The following is a 24,145-nucleotide window of genomic DNA, read 5'->3' as shown; positions in this document are numbered from 1 at the left end:
ACTAAATGTGATTTTTCCATATTCTTCCATACATACAGAGTGACAATTCACAGCAATTATTTTTTTCTGTTTGGGCAGTAAACAAAGAAACTGGCTATCAATCCAGAGAGCTGCCAAACGCTTTTTATTCTGTCTGGTGCTGAACACCTCGGAAGACTGACTTCTGTATTCCCTTGGTTACTTTTTAATTACATTGCAATAAAATTGCAAGGAATCTAATTTTGCCAGATGAAGCCCAGGGACTTTGTGGAAGGTGATGGGGGTCCAGCTATTTTATACACTAATTACACTAGCACGGGCCCTGGAATACTGTGCTATTTTTATTCATTCATGGGAAAAAAAAAAAAAAAAAGAGCCCTTTCGTCTAGATCTGAGTGACTGCTATTTCATTCTCAAAAATAGTCAATGCACTCTTCATTTCTCAAAAAACAGCTGCCCTCTTCTGTTTCCAGGGGATATTACCACCTTTCGAAATCCTAATGGGTGTGCTGTTGAAATCAAAATAAAATACCATCACTTCACCTGCCTCAAAACAACAAACCAATATCAATAAAGCACTGCCACCTTTCTTAAAACCTCTGAAAATGGGGCAATATTAAGTAAGAGCTTGAAATATGGGTCTAAGGAGGGAATTGTCTGGGATTTCTAACAGTATGTCTGCAGTGCCATCAGGAGGTGTGATCACAGCATAGGAAACCTCGCCTGAGCTGAGGCTGAGCCGGCTGGTTTAGGCCGCACAGCCGTCAGGACAGACTGACGCTGCTGCACGGATGTGGGGACAGGCATCCCTCACATCACCTTTCAAGGGACGACTGCGTCTTGAGAGCTCCAGGCACCCATAAGAGCCACCGCGAGGCACGGCCACCTCCGCAGCCAGCCCTCCTCCGCCTGCAGCCAGGACTTCAAAGCCTCGACCCGCCTGAAGACTGACGGGGCTTCTGCATCCAGAACGCTCGAAAACACGGAGTCTTCTAAGGGGCTACAAGACTTGAAAATTTCACTCTTCATGTTTTTTTGGCAGCCGATCAGGAAACCACGGCCTGTATCTGCAGTGGGTGGGGGGCTGGTTGGCGCTTCCGAAGCAACACATCACAGCCCGCAGCAAAGCTGCTGGACCAGCAGGGAAGCGGGAAAAATGGAGCCCGGGGAGGTGGACACCAACTAATATGACTTAGTTTGGAATTATGAATTACTGTGACCCATTTCTTCCGAAACTGATCTCTGTTCTGTATTGTTCTCGATTCTTTTCAGTTACTACAGCCATTCCTCCAGGGAACAACGATTAAACGCTTGTTAGAGCATCTCAGGAGGGTGACTTGTGATCTCACAACATGATTGTTCGCTTGTCTCCTCTGCCCCACAAAATGCATCAGAAAAATGCCTGAGTTATACCCAGTAAGAGCCCTTAGAAGAAGGATCAAGTGCCTCACTGCATTTACGTGAATATTCAGCACAGTCAGATTTGCCACTCGTGTATTACACCTTGTGTATTATTTATATCCTTATGAAATAGCAATGAATCCAGTCACCCTACACTTGTTCATTCCCCAGAGGGACAGGCAAGATTCCTCTGGGACAGAAAAATGTCACGGATTCACCAAGGTCCCATCAAAGAAAAAGCAGTGGCTCAGATAGGTGAAGACAGAGCAAACACCTGCTCCCCATTCTCTGCCCCAAAAGAAGGCCGGCCACGAGGATGCTGATTAAAACTGGCCTCTTGCTGTGTATGTGGAAATCTTTTCCAAGAAATAGAGCCTGCCTGCACTTAGGGCACCTAGCTTTGTTCACGTGCTGCAAATGAACAAGATTGCCCCCCCCCCCCCCCCCCCAAAATACTACATTTCATCACCAGTTTACCTTCATCACAAGAACCTCCACTAAGGTCAGTGATTCGGTTTTAAAAAAGGTAATAGCATAAAGGTAGAAAAAAAGAGGAGTGAAGCTAGGTGGATGTACCCCTCCTCAGCTGGGCACTGGACCAGCGCAGCCCTAGCATCTCACAGCTCCTGGTTTGCTTTTCCTTCCACGGGCTTTCCACGTGCACCGCTTGACTTTCAACGTTTCCCCGTAGTCTCAGCAACAGATTTCCACCCTTTGAGGGTGTAAAGTGAAACTGTTCGGAAACAGCCTCAAAGCACACGAAGCAGGTGAACAGCTAACACACATTTAGCCCTTCAAAGGCTTGATTTCTGCAAGGTGACAGTTTCCTTCGGTCATACAGCAACCGCACGGAAACAAAACGCTGCAGCCATGATTTTTCCACAGTGCTGCAGGTGGCACCAGCTGTATTGGGTTAAAGGCAACATTTCCAACATAGATGTCATTTCTAATAAACAGAAAATGGAAAAGCCTCCAGCATCAAAACAATATTAAAGATTGAATCCTTCTGGGAAAGACACGTGGTATTTGTCTGGCGAAATTGCTGCCAGCCATCCGACACTATAATTGTAGAACATTAAGTTTTATCCCAAATGCCAAATGCAAGTGATGCTCCCGTGTGATGTGACACAGCTTCGTTTCCTTCTGGAGGAAACCTAGACCATCTTCAGCAGCACCTGCCGAGCACAGGGTGACCTCAGCCAGGCTCCAGGAAGACATTCAAATATTTATAATTTGTCTGTGGCACTGCAGCATTGAGATGATGGGTTTCTATATGGAACATGTAGCTTGAGATTGGTAACCAGTGCTGCACCCTAGCGAAGACAGGGGACCGGAGTCGTTAATTTTGATGTAGGCAGTTCAGGCAACCCCAGCTCTGTGCAGGGAATTGTCCTGGAGAGCTCTAGCTCGGCTCAACGTCTACAACTGCACCCGCTGCAGTCGCACAACCACGTGCAAATGACTCTCCTTGCAGGGTTAAATTTTGTAAAAGACTAACTCGCTTGTGGTTTTAAGCCTTGTTTTCAAAGACAACTTGCAATCAAATTTACTAAAACGCTACAGCAATTTAAAATGTCTGCCGAGATGAATGAAAACATCCAAGCAGATCAAGGTGCCAAATGTTGTTAAACGTTACCCGTGACCTATGCTGGTCTTGTGTCCAAGGGCTGGCAGGATCACCCAAGGGAATGTCAAATTTTCTGTCTCTCTGTGTATTCTCATTTCTTCCACTTGATTATCACTTTTCCCTCTGGGACATGTATTTTCTTTTAAGTATTACAGCCTACGATCTGCACCCAAGGAGTATCTTTGGGTCCTGACATTTTAGGGAAGCATGCTCTGATTTGGAAGACCTGTGCTGTATTCACTGTGGGAATATTATGTTGTATGCCAATGACAATAAATGCAGGCTGGCATTTTCTCACCTTAAAGCTCTCGTGAACCATTTCAGAGAGCTTGGCTGTTCATCCATTTATCCTGCAGCTTTTTAAGTGGGCAGCCTGACAGTTGCAGTAACACAGCTTCACTTTCTCATAACAGCTTTAGGATACCATTTCTTAAATCAAGACAATGCCTTTGAAGTTAGTGAGAGGAGAAGGCAATGCTGGCTTTGTTACTGCAATCAGAAATGCAAATTAAAAGTATGCATGCTAATTGTCAAGACTGTTGCCATATAATTAGCACATATATAGCCTGTACCCAAATTAAGAAGAACTCCCTTGGAAGCTTATTATGTCCTAATATATACCCAGCGCATATATATGTATAGCTGTGGTCTGCCCCATCCTTGCATTTCCTAGCAGCTGTCAGAAGCTGTGTGAAGATCAATGCTAATCTAGATTAACAATGTGTCTTCAGAAATCTGTCCCACGTATTAGGCACTAGGCAAGGCATGAAAGGACTCCAGGCCGACGTAACTGTCTCTCTAGCGAGAAGCCTGTTCAGGGGAGAGATACCACTCCACGCGTCCACATCCACCCTGAACTTCGAGTGCCTCTCCTCGTGCTCCGTTCACCCACCACCTCTGACGCTTCCTTCAAAGCTTCAGGTATGTGGCTACATCTTACATTTTAACAACCGTTGTCATGTCTTCTGTGCCGATACCAGGCTAACACACAGCCCACCCTAAGGGCGAGGGCTTAACCCGGCCCCGCTGCATTTTGCCTTTGTGGGAGGAGAGTGCAGGGGAAGGCGCAGCCTGTTCGGCCACGCGTGATGATCCCCGAGCCTTCTGCATCCTGACTGTTCTCCGGGACGGCAGCAGATCAGCCTTAAGGGGAGGCTAATACAAACGGTCATCGGTACAGCTCGGGTTTTATCAGATATTATTTCAAGGGTATAATTGCAAATATGGCAGCTGAACATCCAGCATGTGCCTTGGGACTGTGGGATCAGCAAAAGACAGACTGGTACTATCCACTGCTGCCTCCCAGTTCTACCTCCTCAGTTTTGTGTGCCTGGGGTCACTGCAACCTTGAAACATCCGTCTTACTTTCATTTACACACTGTTACCACTTTTCTTTGTACTTTTCAATAACATTCTTTAGAAATTACTTGGGTTTTGCATAATAAAAATCTGTGCTTCACACAAGTAAACAAACTTTGTAAATCAAAGTCATGAAACAAACATTATAAAAGCTGTCCTACTAATTACATTTCTGTGACTGTGTGACAATGTAAACCAAAGATAAGACTAGTCAAAACCAGACCAAGACATATTCACTGAGACCAGTGATAATAGGAGGCATGAGAAGCATCCACCTCTCATGCCAGGGTACCTTGGTGCCAGCTACGAGACAGACCAGAAGAACGTACAGCAGCCCATCATCCCACCTGACATAAATAAATGCAATATTCTGGAGATGAATTGCATTGTTCCTCTGTCTGAATTCGGACCTGTTAATCCAAACATGCCCCGAGTATAACTGTTACACGAATAGCAGGTGCTCACCAGCTTTTACAAACAGAAGCTACTTGTCTAAGATTCCCACGTATCCAGTAATTTGGCCATTTCCTAATTAAGCCTGACACGCTGCTGCCAAGACACCGCAAACAGTATTAGAGGTAGCTGCAATAAGGAGCTACTGGAAAATGACCTCTTATAAATAGTGGGTAATACCAAGGAGGAAGAGTCCTTAAAGGGACTGCTTCACGTGCGTGCACACATACGCGGCAGGTCAAAGTGGAGAAGGACAAATCCCTCAAGGGTACTGAGACTACAGCCAGCCCTGCCTCGCACGGGAGCTTCCACTCTTCGCTGAAACAATCCCCACCTATACAAGTTCACACAGAGCAAAAATGAGCCATTGTCATAACTGACATCTCAGTTAGGTCCCAAACTCTCTAGTCAGCTGCAATTAAAGATTTTTGGCATCACGCGGTCGTTTTTACAAGTCCCTTAAGTCTGAAGCATTCTTTACAGACTCCCCAAATATCAGGTGTTAACCTGTACGTCATCAACTCTTCTGGTGTACGGGGATTTTGCCATTTGACTTTTCACAGGTTTTTTCATACCTACATTTCATCTTTTAAAACCCAGGGTAATACACAGGCACATGTAGTGTTTTTCACACTACTGGTCTCATTGCATTTAATTAAGTACATAGTCTGGCTTCTTCAGGTTAATACTGCATTCCTGCATAAAATGCCATAGGCACACCAAATGCAGCATGTTTAGTTTATCGTGCAACCGTGTTTATTTCTTCTTATGACCCTACACCTTGTTCTTTCATGCACAGAACCTCCTTGTACCTTAATATTGAGAAACAAGCCTTAGATTAATACTTTTTTAACATCTTCATATGTACAGCAAACACCTGCCAAAGACACTCTCTACTCTCAGATAATATACTGTGGATAATCTTCCTATCTCTCTTTACACTTGTGTAATTCCACCGACTTTAAATAGATCTGTTCTTGTTTCATGCAGGTAGAGAGGTGAAGCAAGCCCAGTGGAATAAGGCCAATTGAAAGCGTGTCATTCACTGAAGGATTAGGCCAATGAATTCTAGGTATTATCTGTTACAGCAGCTCATTACTATTCCAAATGCTTTAGGAGAAGTAGAAGTAGGAATAAAGAGAATTTATGTGAAGAGGACATAAATGAATACAGAAGAGCCTCCAGAACCTGCACTGTGCAAACTTGCACCCTCTACAATCCTCCTAAAAGCTGTTGTTTTTTCCACCTCTCCACTAAGATTTAATGGCAGAAGCAATATTGAGAGATCTCGCTGCTAAGTTCCATTATTTTTAAACCATGTGCTAAAGCCCATTTCCTAAAGCACTGTGAAGCCATTATATAAACAATGAAAACCCAACAATTATTAATCAAATTGTATTTAAAATCCAGTCATTTTCATCAGCCTGCGAGCAGGGAGGCTGAATGGAGATGTGGCAGGGTCAGCAGCCTGGTATATAAAGGCCTTGGGTTCAATCTTTCTTTTCAGCCGTAGACTTTCTGGGCAAATCACTTATTTTTTCCCAAACTTTACTTCCTCAGCTGTAAAATGTTGCAAGGCAATTAAGTGACAACCGGACACCAGGGTAACTGGAGAAGCAGAAGGAGTGCTATTTATGCTTCCAAATCATACAATTAGTCTTAGATTTTCATCTATTTTTTTATACTATTTTATTTGCTGCCTAGTTTAACAAATGCCCATGACTCTGAATTAGGTTGCCCAGGTATCTCTGTGTGTCACTATGGTTTGACTGTACCAAATTGCTGTAGAATTAATACGGAATACAATTACCACATGTAAGTATTAAAAAGGCAGTGCTTTAACATCTAATAACGAGGACACGCTGCTCTGTAGAGGTTTGCTCCTCTCTGGTTCCTAGGATGGCTGAAAGTAATGCAGTCTGCATGGGCATAAGACAATGAAGGGCTGGGGTGAGATTTAACACTAAGCTGCACTTACAAGTTTTTATGGCTCTATTTACTATACATGAGAACACATATAGCCTCCCGCATTTCATTGTTAGCACAGAAGAAGTCACCTAAGCACCGAGGCAGCTCTCAGACCAACAAAATGGTAAATCAGGATAATTCCACTATGGTGTCACTATTCTCTGTAATGGTCCAATGCCTTGAATAACAGAGGACAGGCGAGTGCAGAGACACATCCCTGCTCACAGTTGCTTATACACTCAGAGCTGTGCCTCAACAGCAGTCTTACATGTGCCACCAGGATACTGCCCCTGAGGTCAACAGCTCACTGCACTAACAGCATAGCTGCAGCACCAAGAAGTGCAACGTTTTTCTCTTACCTGAGTTGAACTGAGCAAAGCCCAGATTTTCTCTGCTTCAAGGCTGCAGTTCAGAATGTCCTTTCTGTTCGGAAAGTCATTTATGCTGCATAAGCACATGGTCTTCTGGAGCACTCAAGTAACAGAAGAGGGAAAGAGCACACTGGCAAAAAATGTGCAAATATAAGTATTAGGCTGAGCTTGTCCCCACCTTTTTGCAGTTACGAGTTGAAGTCAGTCTGTGGTTCAGCCTGGGGCTGTTGCAGAGCTTGTGATGTCTACTCAAGGAGAAAGCACAGCCCAAAACAGAGCCCTTCCCGTACCTTCTGGTTCCCATCCCATCAGAGGCTGAGCGCTCCCAACCCCTCCTGAAGCCGAGACAGCTCAGAGGGAGAACTCAGCTGGCTTTCAGTAATAGTTGAAAGTACACTGACCCCCCCTCCACAGTAACAAATTCTACACTGGACTATACTCCTTTATCAGTGTATTAAAACATATTACTCATGTAGTTGCACTCAATGCTAGGCTAAAATCAATTCAGTCATGCATAGTCCAGCCATATCACGAGCAGTAGCAGTACAAAACACTAAGGCTGTACAATGAGAAGAGCGAGATGATTTATTATATACCGAAGAAGAAAAAAAGAAAAAAAAAATAATTTTCATCAACTATTCCCTCCTGGGGGTCAGTACAATATAAAGAAAATAAGGACAAATGTACAAAACCAACCTGACAAGAAGGCTCTAGATGAAACATATTCAAAGCAGTGGCAAATGATGTTGCTGGACAGATGCAGAAGGAAATTAAATCAAGTAAATTTTCCCCTGCAAAACACAGACTGAAAAACTGATTTTATTTTTAAAAATTCACAGTCCCGCCTTTACCTGCAGATACTTCAAATAAAAAGATACAATTTTAGTTGTGATACATTTTTTAAAGGAGAGATTCCCAGAACTACTGTTTGACCACATTTATTTGAAAGTGGATTTTATTTTCACTTCCAACTTTACGCAGATGGCAAAGAAGCCAGCCCAGCTCAAAGCAATAGGAGCTTAGCCACAAACTTCAAAGAAACCACATCCATACTTCTCCATTTTCTGTTAATCCTTTGGCAACCATAGCATCTGTTTTTCCATAATCGGCAACAGATGTCCATCTCATCTAGAGCATCCTTGTATATATGGCTGTAAAATTTTAAAAAAACCCACAAAACAAAAACCACATATATGAGAAAACATCAGCAGTATGAAATTCCTGAAGGGTTTCAAGGCTTGCTCCTACTCAACTGAAGTCAATGTACTTCCAACTATTTTAGCTGGAGCAGGACCAAATCCTTACAGAACCGATACACATTCCTCAAAAAGCAAAACCTTCAGAGTGTTGTAACCCAAACATGAAAGACAAATTTTAGCAATGTACCTTGCCTGGCCCTAGCCAACATAATATATTTAGCTAGGGTATTTAATTCACTCCTGATTTCGGCAAGATTCCCATTGGTTACAGTGAGAGCATTAAGTAATGTAGCAAAAGGACATCATGCATTAGTAAGCTAAAATATGAATCCGTGCTTATGGCGATAGCTTTCCCTTCTAATGCCCTATAATGGGCATCTAGAAAAGGAAAAAAAGACAAGAAGCTTTACAGAAAAAAATCTGCATTTTGTTACATTGATGACCATCCTAAGCAACTCCACAGAAGTTTTCAGGGTTCCTTTTGATGTACATGAAGAAAGCAAAAAGTAAAAAATAGACCAATGTTAGGCAAGATAATAACACATTTACTCATTAGTGCAGAATGCAAAATAACAGCTAATGCTTAATACAAACAAAATAGTATCACTTTCATACTCCTCAGAAACACATGGATTCCACAGTTTACTTCCTTGCCTTAAAAGAAATGCTTAAATGTAGTATGAACTTTGTGTGTCTCTAAAAATATCATCCCGAGTTACCAAAGGAACCATTGGAGGGGGAAAAAAAAAAAATCATTAGAAATGGACATTTAAGAGCAAGTTGCAAGGAAATCCCCATTTTGTTTGGCATGAAAAGAAACAAAGAAGATCCACTGCTTGGATTTGGGCGGGGGGGGGTGGTGGTGGTGGTGGTAGTTTTGGAGTAGGTTTTGTTGTTTGGGGTTTTTTGTTGGGTTTTTTTGCATCAAGTGAAAGAAAACAATACATATGTGGGAGGGAAAACATTTTCACAAATATAATAAATACCTGTTCTGATCCAAAAGCAAAGTGCGATGTAGAGTGTTCTATTTAAACAAAAACAACCTACAGAATAATGCCTTAAATATTAACAAATCAATTAGTGGTCAGCACAGTAAAATAAATATGAACACATTGATTTACGTTTTGTTTCTAGCAGCAAAGGTCATTAACCTACTGGCCAATGCAACAGCTTCACAGAAGTCCTGTATCTTGGGTTTGGTGCTTTGTTTAACATGAGAAAGATTCATTGGGTCTGGAAAATGGCACTACAGCTGTATGGGATTCTCCTCAGCCCATCTATGTCAAACAGGGTTTGGTCAGGACCTGTTTTCAATACGTGTTTTGAACACTGATTTGGAGAACAGTTTTCACAAAAAAAAAAATAAAAATAATAAAAAAAAAAAATCAGGATCCACCCAGTTTCTCATGCTGACAGGTGAGTTTGGATTGGCCTGAACCCTAATGATATTAGTGAGGTGCGGTGTTTTCTCTTTGCAGTCAACAGTTTTCTATGCTGGAGGGAGAGTGGGAAGATCACAAACCATTAAGCAATGCTGAAGAGGGAGAGGAAAGCTTTGGTCACTTGTAGGGAAGGGCCACAACAGAGCAGTGGGGCAAGGTGAGTCTCGGCTGCCTCTCCCAGCAAGAAATACCTTTCCTCCCTGTCCTACTCTTGTTGCTTGAGTCCCACTGTCTGCTTTATACCTGCTATATAACCCACCACTTTGAAATTCTCAGGATGATGACATTCACTTCTTGTACTCCCTTGAACAAATCAAAGCAGGTGCAGGCCTCTCTGTTCAGGGCAGACTCGAGCCATTCCTCAAAACCTGACTCAGCCCCATGCAGAGAGAAGCCCGCAGGAGCAGCCCCCTGCACCTCCCTCGCACACCCTCCCAAACGCATTGGCACACGGGTGCGCTGTGGCACATTTGCACCAGACGTTACCAGGAGGTAACACTGCATGGAGCAAACCGAGTTTTGACACCTCTGGCAGTCACTGGAAATGCCAAATGATGGGCAGACTGCTGGGCTGGGAGCGGGAGCAGCAACCAAAGCAAAGTGGTGAACAGTTGATTTTGGGGACACATGAAAGCTGACAAAAATGCTTTCTTGGCACTAGCAATAAGCTAGACAACACCAGTACCTACAGCTCTTCCAGCTCATATTTCGCAAAGTGTTGTTCCTCTGCTACTAATTGCAGCCGGTGGGAAATGCCACGTTTTAATTTACAGCAAGAGGGATGTTTAACCATAACGCAGGGATCACTCTGGTGAAGCACCTTGCGGCAAGGCTCATTCAACCCCCTCTGTTCCTGCACAGTGGTGTCAGACTAGCAAAACAAAAGACAGAACACAAAAGAGAAAACCAGAGCCCTTCTTTGACTGCAAAAGATGAGGGGAAAAAGGCTGACGAAGATTTTTGCGAGGGGAATGTTCTTCAAGGCTGCAGAGGTCGAGCAAGGGGCAGGAAAGCACAAACAAACAGATGTACAGGCTGTCAAAACTGCTCAGCTCGTGCTTTGCAACCTGGGCACCTGTCCTCCTACCTTCTAACGTGCTCCAGTGCACAAACCCTATTTAATTGAACTTTGCACAAAGGAGGGGAAGAAACCCCATTCAAGAGGATCTCCGTTGCTCTGCCTGTACCTGCAGGGCAAGGATCAGCATAGAATGATGTAGGGGGTTGCTTTCGACTACTATGCAAGAGCTCATCTTGCCCAGATTTAGGAAGGCTGCATTAAGGTTCTACGGTGACATGATGCTCAGGTAGCTAAAGATAACAATACTCGATTTCTGCGCAGCAGCCAAGTGCAACAAACCCTTCTGAGGTGGACAACGAAGATGAATAAAAACTATCTGGATTTTTTGTTAGTTTACTCATTTTTCATTTTTTAAGGCAAGCAGAAAGTCCTTCTGGAATGCAAGAGGCAGGATCAGAATGGAAAAAAAAGGGGGTGGGGGAGCTACCTTCAACATTACGCACTAGGTAAAATTTATCCCTGGTAAAATGCTGCTGATACCAACAGAGCTGCATTTAATTCAATGTACTACCTAAAGAGGAGTGGGAGACAAGCCATGATGCTTCCATTACCCCCTCTCTGCACCTGCCACTGAAGTCAATGAAGCTATACCAGAGTACAGCTGTAGCAGCACAGTGGTGAATCAGGTCCAGTGGAGGTTACTTACATGCTGCACTTGCCACTGGAGCCAATGTTTTAGAAACACAATGAACTGGATTCCAATCACAGCTCCTCACATCTACCCAAATGAGCAGAAAAATAAATGTCAGCCCTACTTCTGCTCTTTATCCCATTTCTACTTTTGCTAAGGAAATTCAAAACAGACACACACCCTTTGGGTCTGTCTACACTTACAAAGTTGCTTAACAAGTTTCATGAATACTTCTGCATGGCCAAAAAACTGTGGCTTTTGAGCTGTGGCTCAGACAATCATCACCCCTGACATTCACATCCTACCTAACTTTGGATTTTTGATGGTCCCTAAAACAGTGAAGTTCACATCAAGGAATGGAATTAAAACCCATTCTGAGATGGGAAAAGAAAGAGGGGAAAAAATTCATCCAATATTGGTAGCTCTAGTCCAAAGGAGCATTTCAGCTCTCCTCTGTAATACCCATAGGGCTTTGTCCAGGGAATGGCATGGAAGCAGGACACACCGATATCTGCTCCCCAAGGTCCAGGCAGCCCGGCTCTCCCAGAGCAATCGAGCTGCAGGTCAGAGACCAACACTTGCTCTCTTCTACATCAGCATGCAAAGAAATTACAGCTGACAGCTCCTTCCAACCTATTCTCAACCCTACTCAGTCTAAGGCAGAATCAGAGCAGAGCACACCTCATCTGAGCAGGTTTGCTTTCCTATTCACTTCATTAAGTCACTGAGATCCCCCCAGACTCTCTTCAGAGAGATGAGCTACACCAGTGGTGCATTAATGTGCCCAGCCAACAACACCGAGAATCTTTTTGCACTGTTAACTGGTAGAAGAGAGTATTTCCAAATGGGGTGAATCAGCTGATATCCAATGTCAGATGTTCAGAATGAAATCTGCATCGCAGAGGAAGCTGTAAGAGGCAAGACCCTCCAAGGAGAAGAGGTATGCACAGCCTTTCTACAAGGATGTGGAAAGAACCTACTCTGGGCTGTAACGGGGGCCACAAGCAGCAATTTGTGAACAAGTACACCACCTAATTCACACATTCACAGGCCCCATTCCTGCCCCTCTTTCACAAGCTGCCCAGAGATTCAATCTGCTGTAGGGAGGCATTCTGGAGCACTGCTCTGTGGTGTGCAAAGAAGGGGGTGGGCTTTGCACATGGTCCACCTGTGTGGTAGAACCACAGAAGTTCCCAGCACTTCTTGGGCTTTGCGTGTTCATGCAGAAGGCTAGGGAGAAGACAAAGTCCTCCCCACCATTCAATACAATGAAGAGCCTTAGATAATTAGCAAACAAACATCAAAAACACTTCATGTCCTGCACAGCGTCATCCTGCCAACTATGATAGAAAATAAATCTAACCATACCATTAAGTTTGCAGGTGTTACATGTATAGCTCGAGAGCATACTCCTATCAAATGGAGCACAAAGCAGGGCATGTGGCAAACAGCAGGCGAGAGACAAGCTGCTCTATTTGCAAACTACTACCAAGGGTGGCGCATCATTGTACATAGCCTAGGTTCTCCATCTCATTCCTATACCGCTGTTCGGACACCTTGCTTTTATGCTGTTTGCTTTCTAAGTGCTGTCTGAACTCCATCTCCTCGCTGGCCCCGGCGTTGCACATGGAGCAGTAGAACTGGCCACTGGGAGTGACACACATGGCCAGATCCCGAGGAATCCTCTGACGTGAGCGGGGATTGAAGTAGGGACCTGAGGAGTCAACAGAAAAGCCTGTTTTATCTGTAAGAAAGAAAAGCTTGCGGCAGCTCAGTGACAACTTCTAAGTCCAACGAATGATTAAAAAGCAGCCAAAGATTAGCTTCTTTAACTGATTAGAGTCTGAACCTTATTTTCCCGTATGACTTCTCTGCTGAGATCCACCTTTAGAGAGGTGTAGGACACAGGGGAGAGTACTTGCTGATATTTTCTAAAGCAGTAGAGTGGGCTTAGTGCCCCAGTCTTATTAAGAATCAACAAGGCTTTGAAAATTAGGAGTCTATCATTGACGTAATGAATCAATTCTTTCTTTTCTTTTTCTTAACCTTCCAATTCCAGAATTAGAACAGTCTTTTGATTAAATAAACTGCCTCAATTTAAAATCATCACAAAGTGATATTTAATAGAACTTTAAAAGATTTATCTTTTCCACATGACAGTGGTTAGAATGACACAATTAAACCAAGCTTCACCAGGACTCAGGGTTTCAGCTAATATGTGCTCACAACACAACTTAAAATGAAAAAGAGAAACAGATGCTGGGCTGGACACTGTAAAACACACTTTAAATCATAGTAAAGAGGCAAAGTTAGTATCTAACACCTGAGGAAGGACTCTACTCTAGGAACAGATGATCTTAGAAGGAGGCTAACATGCTCTCCCATTCTGGTCATGGGAGTGCAAGTACAGGTTGATGTGCTACAGTAGGAGTTAAAGCACCTGGCCACTTGCCAAGAAAATAAAGCAGGAAAATTGTCACCACTTAAAGCAACCTTATAGACAGGCAGATGGTAAATTAAGTTACAAACTGAGAAACTGAACTAACAAGCAGGCCGACAAAACAAAGCAACTTTAGCAGCTGGGAAAAAACATGCAGACATGAAGGATCAGGAGAGCTAGGACCAGCTCCTTTCACAACCTGTCTCTGCTAAAACAGACCGCAGAAACAGAAGAAAAACAAATCTGTTTATTACTCATTATTATTCCAACCATAGAACAGATGCAAGCTCCCAGTTACCTGTGTTGTTTTGAACTGTATACATATTTCTTCTGTTCTGCATCATCTTATATTCATTCCCTTCTTTCCTCGCCCTTCGTTTGCCTAGTTCTGATGCATCCCTGAAGATTAAACAAATACGAACAGCTGCAATTCAGAGTTTTCTGAGAAAAAGACTGCCAGAGACTCTGCCACATGCTTTCAGCCTGAGCGTGAAGTTGAACAATACCTACGAGAATGAGTTATTCTGTGCTTCTGCAAGACGCAGCCGTTTGGCATGATTTTTCCCTTGGTAGTGAGCCTGTGCCACAGCCGGAGAACTAAACGAGGCATCACAAAGCTTGCAGTAATCATTCTCTGTGGCCAAGATCACTCGGCCACCTGGTTTACTGGATCCCATCTAGCAGCAAAGGGAGAGACAGCATGTGAAACACAAGAAGGTTAAATCGTTGAAATATTTGAATCACAGGGACTGAGACCAGTATAGTCTTCATCAGGCAGCAAGAAAGCTGGAATTATAGCATAGGGATTAGGACACTCTCAAGTGCTCCCCAAAGTGTTCTTACAAGAACTTCATTTTCCCTGCCTCAGCCTCCAGGAGAATTAGCAAATTCCTCGAGATCTAGGCAAATACCTGGCCTCAGACTGAGAGGAAAGCAATCTGAACAAAGACCCTGTACCTCTCCAATAGCTACAGAGGCTTGTTTACTTCACAGCAATGATTTAACTCCTCTAGTCCTGACTGCTGGGAGCTGATGAACAGTGACTTTCACACTGAGGAAGGCCCACTGAAAGGTAAAGGTGCTCCTCTCTCCTATTTACAGCGTACCTAATCTCTCCACAGTACCCTGTCTCTACACAGCTTTCTGACCACACTAAAAGATAAAAAAAAAACAACAGGAGAGCTGCCAAACTTCTGATCCTTATCCCTCAGGTAGGAAGGCACCCGGATCAAGACTTCAAAGGAAGGACCCAGCCTCACATGTGTAGCTCCTGCCCTATGAAGGATACCTTGCTTGTCTAGCCAGACCACACACTGATTGGGGCAGCAACCGTGTCTCCTCAGTGTGTATCATCCAGAGGAAAGTGCTTTGTAAACAGTGCAGCAGCAGTGATTCATACAGCCATGTCACTGCGGCACTTGCCAAGTTGAGTTTCTTTCACATCTCTTTTGATACTGTTTAAGCTTATAGACACAGGCAGACACAATTCTGGCTCCGATGTTACATGAATCCTCACATGGCCCCAGAGTGGTCTCTTTATTGCCACAGGCCATCTCCTCCATTAAAAAAAAACGCATCAGATACCCTAGCAGGTACAGCACCCATGTCCCACCACCTAGGCCTCGACCCCATGGCCCCCTGATTCAGTTCTGTGAGCTGCCAAGTTATTTTACAGAGGCCTGAGTCTCCCTCAGGCAGCTCCAACAGCAAGTATAACACTCTGCCACTTCATGGCAAATGCTCTTTGCTTTTCTACAAACAGAGGCTTATGCTTTGGGAAACGACAGGCACAGCTTCGATCCCTGCAGCCCAGCTGCAGTTCCCTGCACAGTCACATGCAAAAGCCAGGTTAGCTGTTAAGTCCCATGACAATCTGTAGTGATGAATTCTAGAAGAAGAAAGCAAAAATCATATCTTTTGCCTCTAATGTGCCCGAGACAGAATTAATCTGGATCACTGAGGCAACAGTCTATTCACCCTACACACAGGACTGAGCACTTCAAAAGGAGCAACAAAAGAGGAATTAGCTAACAGCTCTGGGCAATGGGTGTAGGAGCACCTAAGCACTTTTTCCACGTAGGCTTCCCTCACACAATAGAGGGATGATTGTGCAGACTGGATGCCACACCCTCATGTCCAAATCCAGCTCCAATAATGCTGTTTTACACCTGCCCTTAAACAACCATAATCAGCAGCACATTGGACATCCCTAGGAATCAAAGTATTTGCTGTGCAGAAATAGAACATTTCAAGTCCAATATTCTGCTGCAAGGGCAGATCAATATCTGCATCTTCAAAGGAAAGCAAACAGCCCACAATAGGCCATTTCCACCATCCTGCGCCATCACAAGGAAAATTCTTTCCCAACTCCTGCAGTAATCCTCAAAGCGTGAGATCTAGTTATCCTTACGGGGGTGGGGTTTAGGTGACAAGTAAGCAGCATGATGTTAGTCACCTTCCCATGCCTTACCTGAGCTGGAAGGGAGACAACCTGAGGCGGGGCAGGCTCAACCGAATTATTCATTCTGGCAGGTGCCGGACAGCTATTGGCAGCATAGTAATTTCGGAGTTTCTTACTGTGGTTTTTACCCTGGAAAGAGAACCCAAATTAATCTCTGTACTATTAATAGTATCTTACACTGAAAGAAAAAGGGTCCAGAGACAAAAACGAGAAAGTGGCCATGAAGATGACACCTTGGGTAAAGGAGCTGTCACTCAGAAAATAACAGCTCTGGACTTGAGAGAAGCTGTCATCCCCCCGCTTTCTCTAAAGTGCTCATCACCTAGCAGGATTGGACCTAATTTTTGACTGTTTTTCTCAAATCAGCAAGTTTACAATTAGTTCCTCAATCTGTTTCCATTTCACTTAAAACTACTATTTTGTATTTTAAACACGAAACATTAACTGCTTTGCATAGCTTTTTTATAAGCCTGAACACACCCCCCCACCCCCACTTCTTTTCACGAGGTTGCAAGCATGAGTTAAAACATGACATTGAACCTAAAAACCCCTGCTTCATATTTTATTTTCTCTTGGAAAAAGATATACTAAAGTTCTTTCTGGTGTTTTGAAAGCCCGATAGAGCTACATGAGAGTATGCATATGCATTGTGGATATATAGTAAGACATATGCATAAATGCAAGTTATGTACTATAAGTGCGCTTCTGTCCCCTCATGGCAGAAATACTGCAGAAATCTGATGTTGAAGTGTAACACTAATTCAACCTACCCCTTCACCAGGGGTGATACCTCTTTTTCAGGGCCAACAGCAAATCTGGGTCTGGTGTCCTGAGGATATGGACAACCACCCTTTTGGATTTGCTGGTGCCAAGAGTTACTATCTCCACATCTCACACAAACATAGCACTAGTAAGAGAGGGTACTAGTAAAACAGGGTAACATAAGACTATGACATATTGATCTCTCAGCAAAGACTCAGATGCAAATAGTCCCTAAACTATTTCACGCAAGTCAGCCAGACCAGCTTGAACAAAATCAATTTGGTCTGAGCTGGCTTAGCTGATGCTGTCCAAAACAGATGAGAAAGTCTGTGTAAACTGCCCCACCAGCAGATCAGTTGTGTGCATAACGTCAGGAAGGAGGCAGTGATGAGCACATGGCAGCAGCTCCCTTTCCTAACTGCACTGGTGGCTTCAGCAGAAACCATCTGTCCAGGCCTTACAAAATCACGTCTGTGCAATCAGAAGTTCTATTTTATTGGATGAGTGTACAGGTGGGAAACAGATCACATAAAACAAAGGTAAATTATGAGCATCTGCCTTTTCACCCATGCCATCTTGGTACTACTTCTCTGTCCCTGCGGACAAAGTTTTCACAACATGCTCTAGTGATGACACCTTAAATGAAAGCCCTGCAGCATGTCTGGACGAACAGCAAATTCAAGCAGGGTGAAGATATGCCTACAGAGCAGTTCTAGCCATAGCTTCCCACCCATTAGATGGTGTAGAGGTAGCTGTGGATGAGCTAACTCAAATGCTGCTGTTGGTGTGCAGCCACCTCAACAAAGCGCTCAAAACCCCCTTGAGAAGCTAAGTTAGTTCTCATGCATTAGCCCACACTTAGCTCCGTGCTACCACAGCAATGCTGCTGGCAGTGCATGTGCTGGCACAGGTATGGTCTACACAAGCTGCAAATGCAGCAGCCCCGAAAGCCGTGCCTCCTGCTACTCTCCTCACCTGGTAATGAGCCTGGGCTTGTTGTGCTGAGTTCAGAGTGACATTGCAAAGCTTACAGCACAGAGGCTTACATAGTTCTTCCAGCATAGGGTCCTGCTCCACCACCTTTGCAAGCTCTTCTTCTTGTGTGTGATGAAAGGAAGGCCCCAGTCCAAGAGATTTTGGTGGGGAGAGTGGTGAGCTGGCTCTTGGCCTTGTAGCCACTGACATAGGAAGAGATGAAGGCTTCTCAGGATGAGGAAGAAGACCTGCTTGCTGTAGAAGAATCATTGGCCAGGAAGACTGTGAGCATGCTACTTCTGAAGGATGAGGAGTCTTCTTCAGATCTAGACCAGAGAGACACAAAAGCTGAAATAAGCAGCGCTAACAGGAACACAGACAATCCGGGGCACAACTTCTGTAACTTCATTGCCTCTACTTTATGCCTTTTCACAATGCCTAGCAGGATGAAGTCAGTTTATAACACTTCAGCCCACAAGAACGGCAGCATCCCAGAGAGCCGGAGCCGGATTAAAAGATAAGTGCGTAAGAAGTGGATTAAAGTCCAAAATGTAGTTGTTAGTATCTCATGGCACCCACCTGGACAGGCAAAGATTCCTAACCACTCATAGTACCTGACCCGTAGCACACACGTCCCACAGCTCCACGACCGCTAGAAGATGCGACATACAACATGCACAGCACATACAGCTGTGTTAATGGGAACGGGAGGGATACAACCATTAGTCCCGTTCTCTTTTGACAACCTAAGAACAAGCTCATACTCCAAGACCTAAACAATGTTACAACGTATTACTGCTGCTGCTGACTTAAAAAGAACCCAAATATTTCAAAGCAGATTTTTTTTTATATATATATACATATACATAGGTAGATATAAAATACATACACACACACACAAATACATCCCTCAAATATTCACAAAGACCTTCCTGGGGAAAGATACTCTACAGTTACCTTTTCTCAGATAAGTAAAAAAAACCCGAAGAGTGAGAACCACCGTGAGCACACCTTGTTGCACATAGTCCGCTTCCAAGGGTTCTCTTCCATGGTCTTGTTGAATGACCTTGAGCTATTTCTCATGTTTCCTTTACTAACCACAACTGATGCAACATTCAAAGCTGTATCTTCTTCTTCTGCAAAATGGAGAGCTTATCCCATATTAACCTTTATTCATTTTTTTCTCAGTTAATTCAAGTATTTAGAACTAACCCTAGATTTCCAACAAGGGGTTCTGAGAGGCTTATTTAATTAAAGTTTATAAATCACATCTAAAGCCGGGGATGAACATTCCTAGAATAATGCAGAGCAGTGATATTATGAATCAAGGCACAGCCACTTTTGTTAATTTCTTATTAGCTTCTTATCATAACAAATCCTGTTCACTGCTACACTGGGATGGAGAGAAGCATTATCTTGGTCTTTGCAGATCACTTCCAGCTAAGGCTGCATTGGTAGCAACCATGTTTATGCTATGGGCTTTGCTAGTTTGTTTAAGCAAATAGTAAGCCACATCTACATTTTAAAATAACACTTCTGGAAAATTAGGGAAAGGTAAATTAAATGCCACGTAGGAACTTTGTTCCTAAGTCACTTTTGAAAACAGAATTCGACTTCAAAGGCATTTTGGAACCTGGAGAAGCAGATAGCATTTATCTGGGATAACTTCTGGGATTTTCTGTCTGCTAAAATTAGCAGGAGATAAATACCTTGCTACATTCGAGCTCCAGAAAATCCCAGATGATGCCTGCATTTTTAGGTACTGTATTACCTTTGAAAGTCTGGCCACAGAGAGGTCTATGTTCTATCAGGAAAAATAAAAAACAATTTTAAAATAAAGATAAAAAGAAAATCACTGGGACTAAAGTGCTCAAGTGACACAAGCATTTCTGCAATGTTTACCTCTAAAACTAGACTTTCAAATAATAAAACACTGGAGACAGTTCAGTTAGTAGTAGTAACTAAAGGTAAGGAAAAAAAGAAAAGAAAAAAAAAAAAAAGAGCAGCATGCATTGCCTTGGGGGACAAGCTTTTAAGGCAATAATAGAGCCACCAGGAGCTTTCATGTTTTTAAATAGCCCTCCACCACCAAGGCTCTGTCAAATTCCAGGAGAACTATACCTAACACAATGCCACCATAAAAACAAAATCAAAACCGGTATCATGAAAACTAACCGAAACAAGGTAAAACAGAATCCACCACAAAGAAAGAAGAGGAAACACAGGAATGGTGTGGTACAAGTCATCCATCAGCAGTGTAAATTCTGTAGTGTTACCTAACTTCTCTCCAACTTTCAGCATACGTGTTCCTGGTGAAACAGAACTATGGAAAAAGATTTTGCTATCTTTAGTTCCCTCAAGTAGTACTCTGTAGACAGTCTAATTAATTTCAGTGGGGCTATGGATGGAACAAGTTCATATTCATGACGGTTAAATGTATCATAACGCAGGCCTATCAAGGCAGTTTAGATCAACTATGCAAGCAGGTAAGCATGCCATCCAGTTACAGAGTTTTATTACACCAGCATAACAGGCCTCTTACCTTAAAATGGGAGTAAATTATAGCTAAATACTTCATAGAGCAACATAAAGAGATCTACAGTAAATGGCAACTGGGACCTATCTGCTTAATTTTGCATGAGTGTTTGTTGCATCGAGTCTTCCATACGCAACTGCCAGGGATGGGATTTGTTGTATACAAGATAGGAAACAGTGCTTACAGGTTCTGCATCTACAGGGGAAAAGGTATTCTAATACTCTTAGAAAATCTCTAATTGTAATGTCGTTTACTGTTTCCTAAAGTAAACAGTAATCTGAAGATAAAATTAAGGCTGCATCGGCAATTTTAAAATCAGAACTTCTTGACCTGGCATATGCAACCCTGATTTTCTTCTGATGGTGATCTCTTATCACTGAAATTCCTCAAATTACGTTGATTTCTTTCCTACAGGTATTATTTAAAAGGGGGGGAAAAACCCCAATCACTCAAATTCAGCTTATTTATATGTCCCCTTAATCTTCCACTGCAGGTCGCTACAGATATCCCATCCACGAGAAGGTAACAGGACATCTTTGACAACTCCCTTCCCTTCACACGAGAAGCTGCAAAATCTTTACACTACAAACCAGCAAAGGAGCGAGGAACCTCCATCACGGAGGAATCCCAATCCCAACGCCCTGAGTACCACAGCCTGGTAGTACCCAGGCACTGCTGGTGGCACAGATAACCAGGGAGCAACCTCCCCAGCTGTCAACAGCGCAGTTCTCGGGAAGAAACTGGTATGGCCTCAACTCTGAGCACCATTTGATGGGGAAGGCATATATATGATGTGACCTTCCTCAGCCATAAGTGTAAACCACAGTGAGACATCTGCATACCATGTGTTCCCACCGGCATTATTTTTTAAATGCAGTTGAGGCAACTAGTAACAGTGACAAAAACCTCTACAGACGATGAACAAGTTGTGGGTTTGTTGTTGGGTTTTTTTCCAAGACAGGAAGTGTTTCTTCTCAAGTCCACTTGCATCTCAAAACACTGGCATCGCTTAACCTAACTTTGCCAGCAAGTTTACCTTTGGCCATAGATTAGGCCGACAAAACTTCAGCCTGAAAGGCAGGGTCATTTCACAACGCTGCAGGAGTCGAAGACAGCGCCCCAAAACAAACACACACCACACACGATTCTACCTTGAGATGCAGGGCCCGCTAACCCTCTGCTGAGGAGGATACGTATTTGGTAACCCAGAAACAGATGTCGCTTATCATCTCTTACATCAACGGGGGATCAGAAACCACGGTGTAAATCCTGACATCCTAGCTGACTTTTCTACAAAGTTGCGTGCCTTGCAGTCTTGGTGATGGAGTCTAAGAGGAAAAAAAAAAAAAAAAAAAAAAAAAAAACCAGCAGCCCCGGTATCTACTCCCTCGGAATAATTGCAACCTGAGCAAGAACCCGAGGCACCGACACACTTTCCGGCAAGGCAGAAATGAAACCAGCATAAAGGAGAGGCAGACACAGACATCCGCGCCACCGAACTACCTTAAGCACCCCCGAACCCGGCAGAAACGTTGCGAGCCCCCTCCCCCCCCAACCCCTGTCATACCGCACCGGCAACCGAAGCCGGCCCCCAACCCCGCTAAATAAAAATAAACCCGGTCCCCCTACCCACGGACGGCCAGGGCCGCGTCCCCACCCCCCCCCCCCACTCCAGCACCCCTCCGCGGCACCTACCGCGGCGGCCCCGGCCCCCCCTCGCCGCTTTCCCCCCGCCCAACTTCAGCCGGTCCCCGAGGCCGCAGAAGGGCCGGGGCCGGCGGGCACGGCCGGGAACAGCTGCCGGAAGTGACCTCAGCGCGGCGGGGCGGGGCCTGCGGCGGGGCGGGGCCGGCGGCGGGCGGGAGGTTGGGGGCGGGGGGAGGCCGGACCCCGGTACTCGCTCCCCAGCGCTAGCGGGTGGGTTTATTCCTGCGGGGAGAGCCTGGAAGAGAGCTGCCCAGCTTAATCGCACTTGCGGCGGAGGGGTTTTGGCTTCCGTGGGACCCCCTCTCACCGCCGGCAGTTCCCGTTTCTTTTCCGCCGGTCTTTCGGATGCGGCTGCTGTGGAAACGACAACCTCGCAGGAAGGCGCCGTGGTTGAAACAGGCTTTTTTTGGCCATACGGGCTAAGGGGCGGTGGGAAAGTCGCTCCAAACGGTGTTCAACCGCTCGCTCAAATCCCTGGGTTGCGGTTTGGCACAGGGTCGTTTAATCTCTTTTTTTTTTTTTTTTTTTCCTTGGCACCTTCTGCTTCAGACAGGAGAAATAGCCATTAACCTGGGTTTGCACATATAAACATCTTCAGCTTATTCACACTGTTTGCACCCGAAGTGAGCTCATTCCCCCCTCGAGCCGCTGAGGACAGCAGGGCAGGCCTCGCCCTTATGCTTGGGCCACCCTGTTTCAAAGCGTACGCCGGTTTTGTTCATTTTTCTCCCATTTCGTTGGAACAGGGAAGTGCCGAGAAGTTCGCTACAAGCCAAAACCGTCACAGACTTTACGGTAGCCATCAGCCAACCCACCTGGGGGTCCCATCAGTTAGCCCTGCTCCTTGTTACTGATTTTTGTCAGTACTTAAAAAATAAATTCCCATTTCTCAGATGCGTCACCACAGGTTGGAATCACAAACCGCGGCGACGCGCAGCAGAAGCGGCCGGCGGGCCGTTCGCAGCCAGGTCTGGGGAGATCAACCGCCGCTGCTGGGCATTCGCTGGGGGGAACGTTTTGGCCGTGACCTGCGAGGCCGGCGCTCCCAACGATGGCCGGAGTCACCTCGACCCGGCCCTGGCTGTGAGTTGGGTCCCGTGCCGGACCCCAACTCGAGGAAGAGAATTCACCCTGGCCGCGTTCGACGCCCGGCTCCAACACTCGCTCACACGCGTCTCTCCAGGGCAGAGGACGAATATCCCTGGAATAAACGGCGATTAACCAAGGTGCCCGAGCGATTAATGACCCGTGTTGTCCCAGCCGCCTCCCTCCCTCCTGTCACGGCCTCAGCCCGAGACCCTCCCTCGCTCCTCGCGTCCCGCTGGCGCTCGCCGAGCTCCGCCGGCCCAGCGCTCTCCCGCCAGACCCCGCAACGCCGGGGAGCGGGCCCCGAAAGCGTCCTCCCTCGGTAGGCCGCTCTCTCTTGACCCAACGCCGGAACCGCGCGCGGTGACGCGAGCCCACCGGGTTTTTAAGGGAAATTTTTAATCGGGTGGGGAAAAGGGACTCGGCCAAACCCGGGTTTTTCTCTGCCGGGGTGAGGTTTTTTTTTGACAACGAACGCCGCGCCGTACGGTGCCGCCGGAGCGCCGGCTCTGAGGGAGCGGGGGCGGGGCGTCCTCCTTCCCGCGCCGTGACGTCACGCCGCGCCCCCCCGACCCTTCCTCGTGCGGCGCAGGCGCGCTGCCCGCCACCGCCTCCCCTCCTCTTCCCGCCCCTTCTCTCTCCCCCCCTCCCTCCCCCGCGCGGTTCC

At 45.2% G+C, this 24,145-nt stretch overlaps 1 protein-coding gene and 1 long non-coding RNA gene across 4 annotated transcripts; one reads left to right on the top strand and one right to left on the bottom strand.

Annotated features, from left to right (window-relative positions):
• Positions 1 to 1,347: 1,347 nt before the first annotated feature.
• Positions 1,348 to 14,420, top strand: LOC126039182 (uncharacterized). Its single transcript, XR_007506237.1, has 3 exons — positions 1,348 to 3,928; positions 9,836 to 9,956; positions 14,338 to 14,420. It is a non-coding gene; the product is annotated as an uncharacterized LOC126039182 (long non-coding RNA).
• Positions 7,763 to 22,489, bottom strand: ZMAT3 (zinc finger matrin-type 3). Of its 3 annotated transcripts, XM_049801888.1 has the most exons (7): positions 20,325 to 21,913; positions 19,161 to 19,285; positions 18,150 to 18,475; positions 16,422 to 16,541; positions 14,462 to 14,628; positions 14,250 to 14,350; positions 7,763 to 13,225 (listed from the first exon to the last, which is right to left on the bottom strand). In XM_049801888.1, exons 3-7 carry the CDS (start codon positions 18,417 to 18,419, stop codon positions 13,014 to 13,016), a joined length of 870 nt encoding a protein of 289 aa, XP_049657845.1. In that variant the 5' UTR covers positions 18,420 to 18,475; positions 19,161 to 19,285; positions 20,325 to 21,913; the 3' UTR covers positions 7,763 to 13,013. The 3 variants fall into 3 exon arrangements, with proteins under 3 accessions (XP_049657845.1, XP_049657843.1, XP_049657844.1); XM_049801886.1 differs by lacking the exons at positions 19,161 to 19,285; positions 20,325 to 21,913 and adding an exon at positions 22,381 to 22,489; XM_049801887.1 differs by lacking the exons at positions 19,161 to 19,285; positions 20,325 to 21,913 and adding an exon at positions 21,922 to 22,225.
• Positions 22,490 to 24,145: the final 1,656 nt, after the last annotated feature.

Source organism: Accipiter gentilis, chromosome 6 (genome assembly GCF_929443795.1).
Source record: "Accipiter gentilis chromosome 6, bAccGen1.1, whole genome shotgun sequence".
Lineage (NCBI taxonomy): Eukaryota > Metazoa > Chordata > Aves > Accipitriformes > Accipitridae > Astur > Astur gentilis.
Note: the sequence above shows the minus strand (reverse complement) of the source record. Positions and strands in the feature narration are given on the sequence as shown.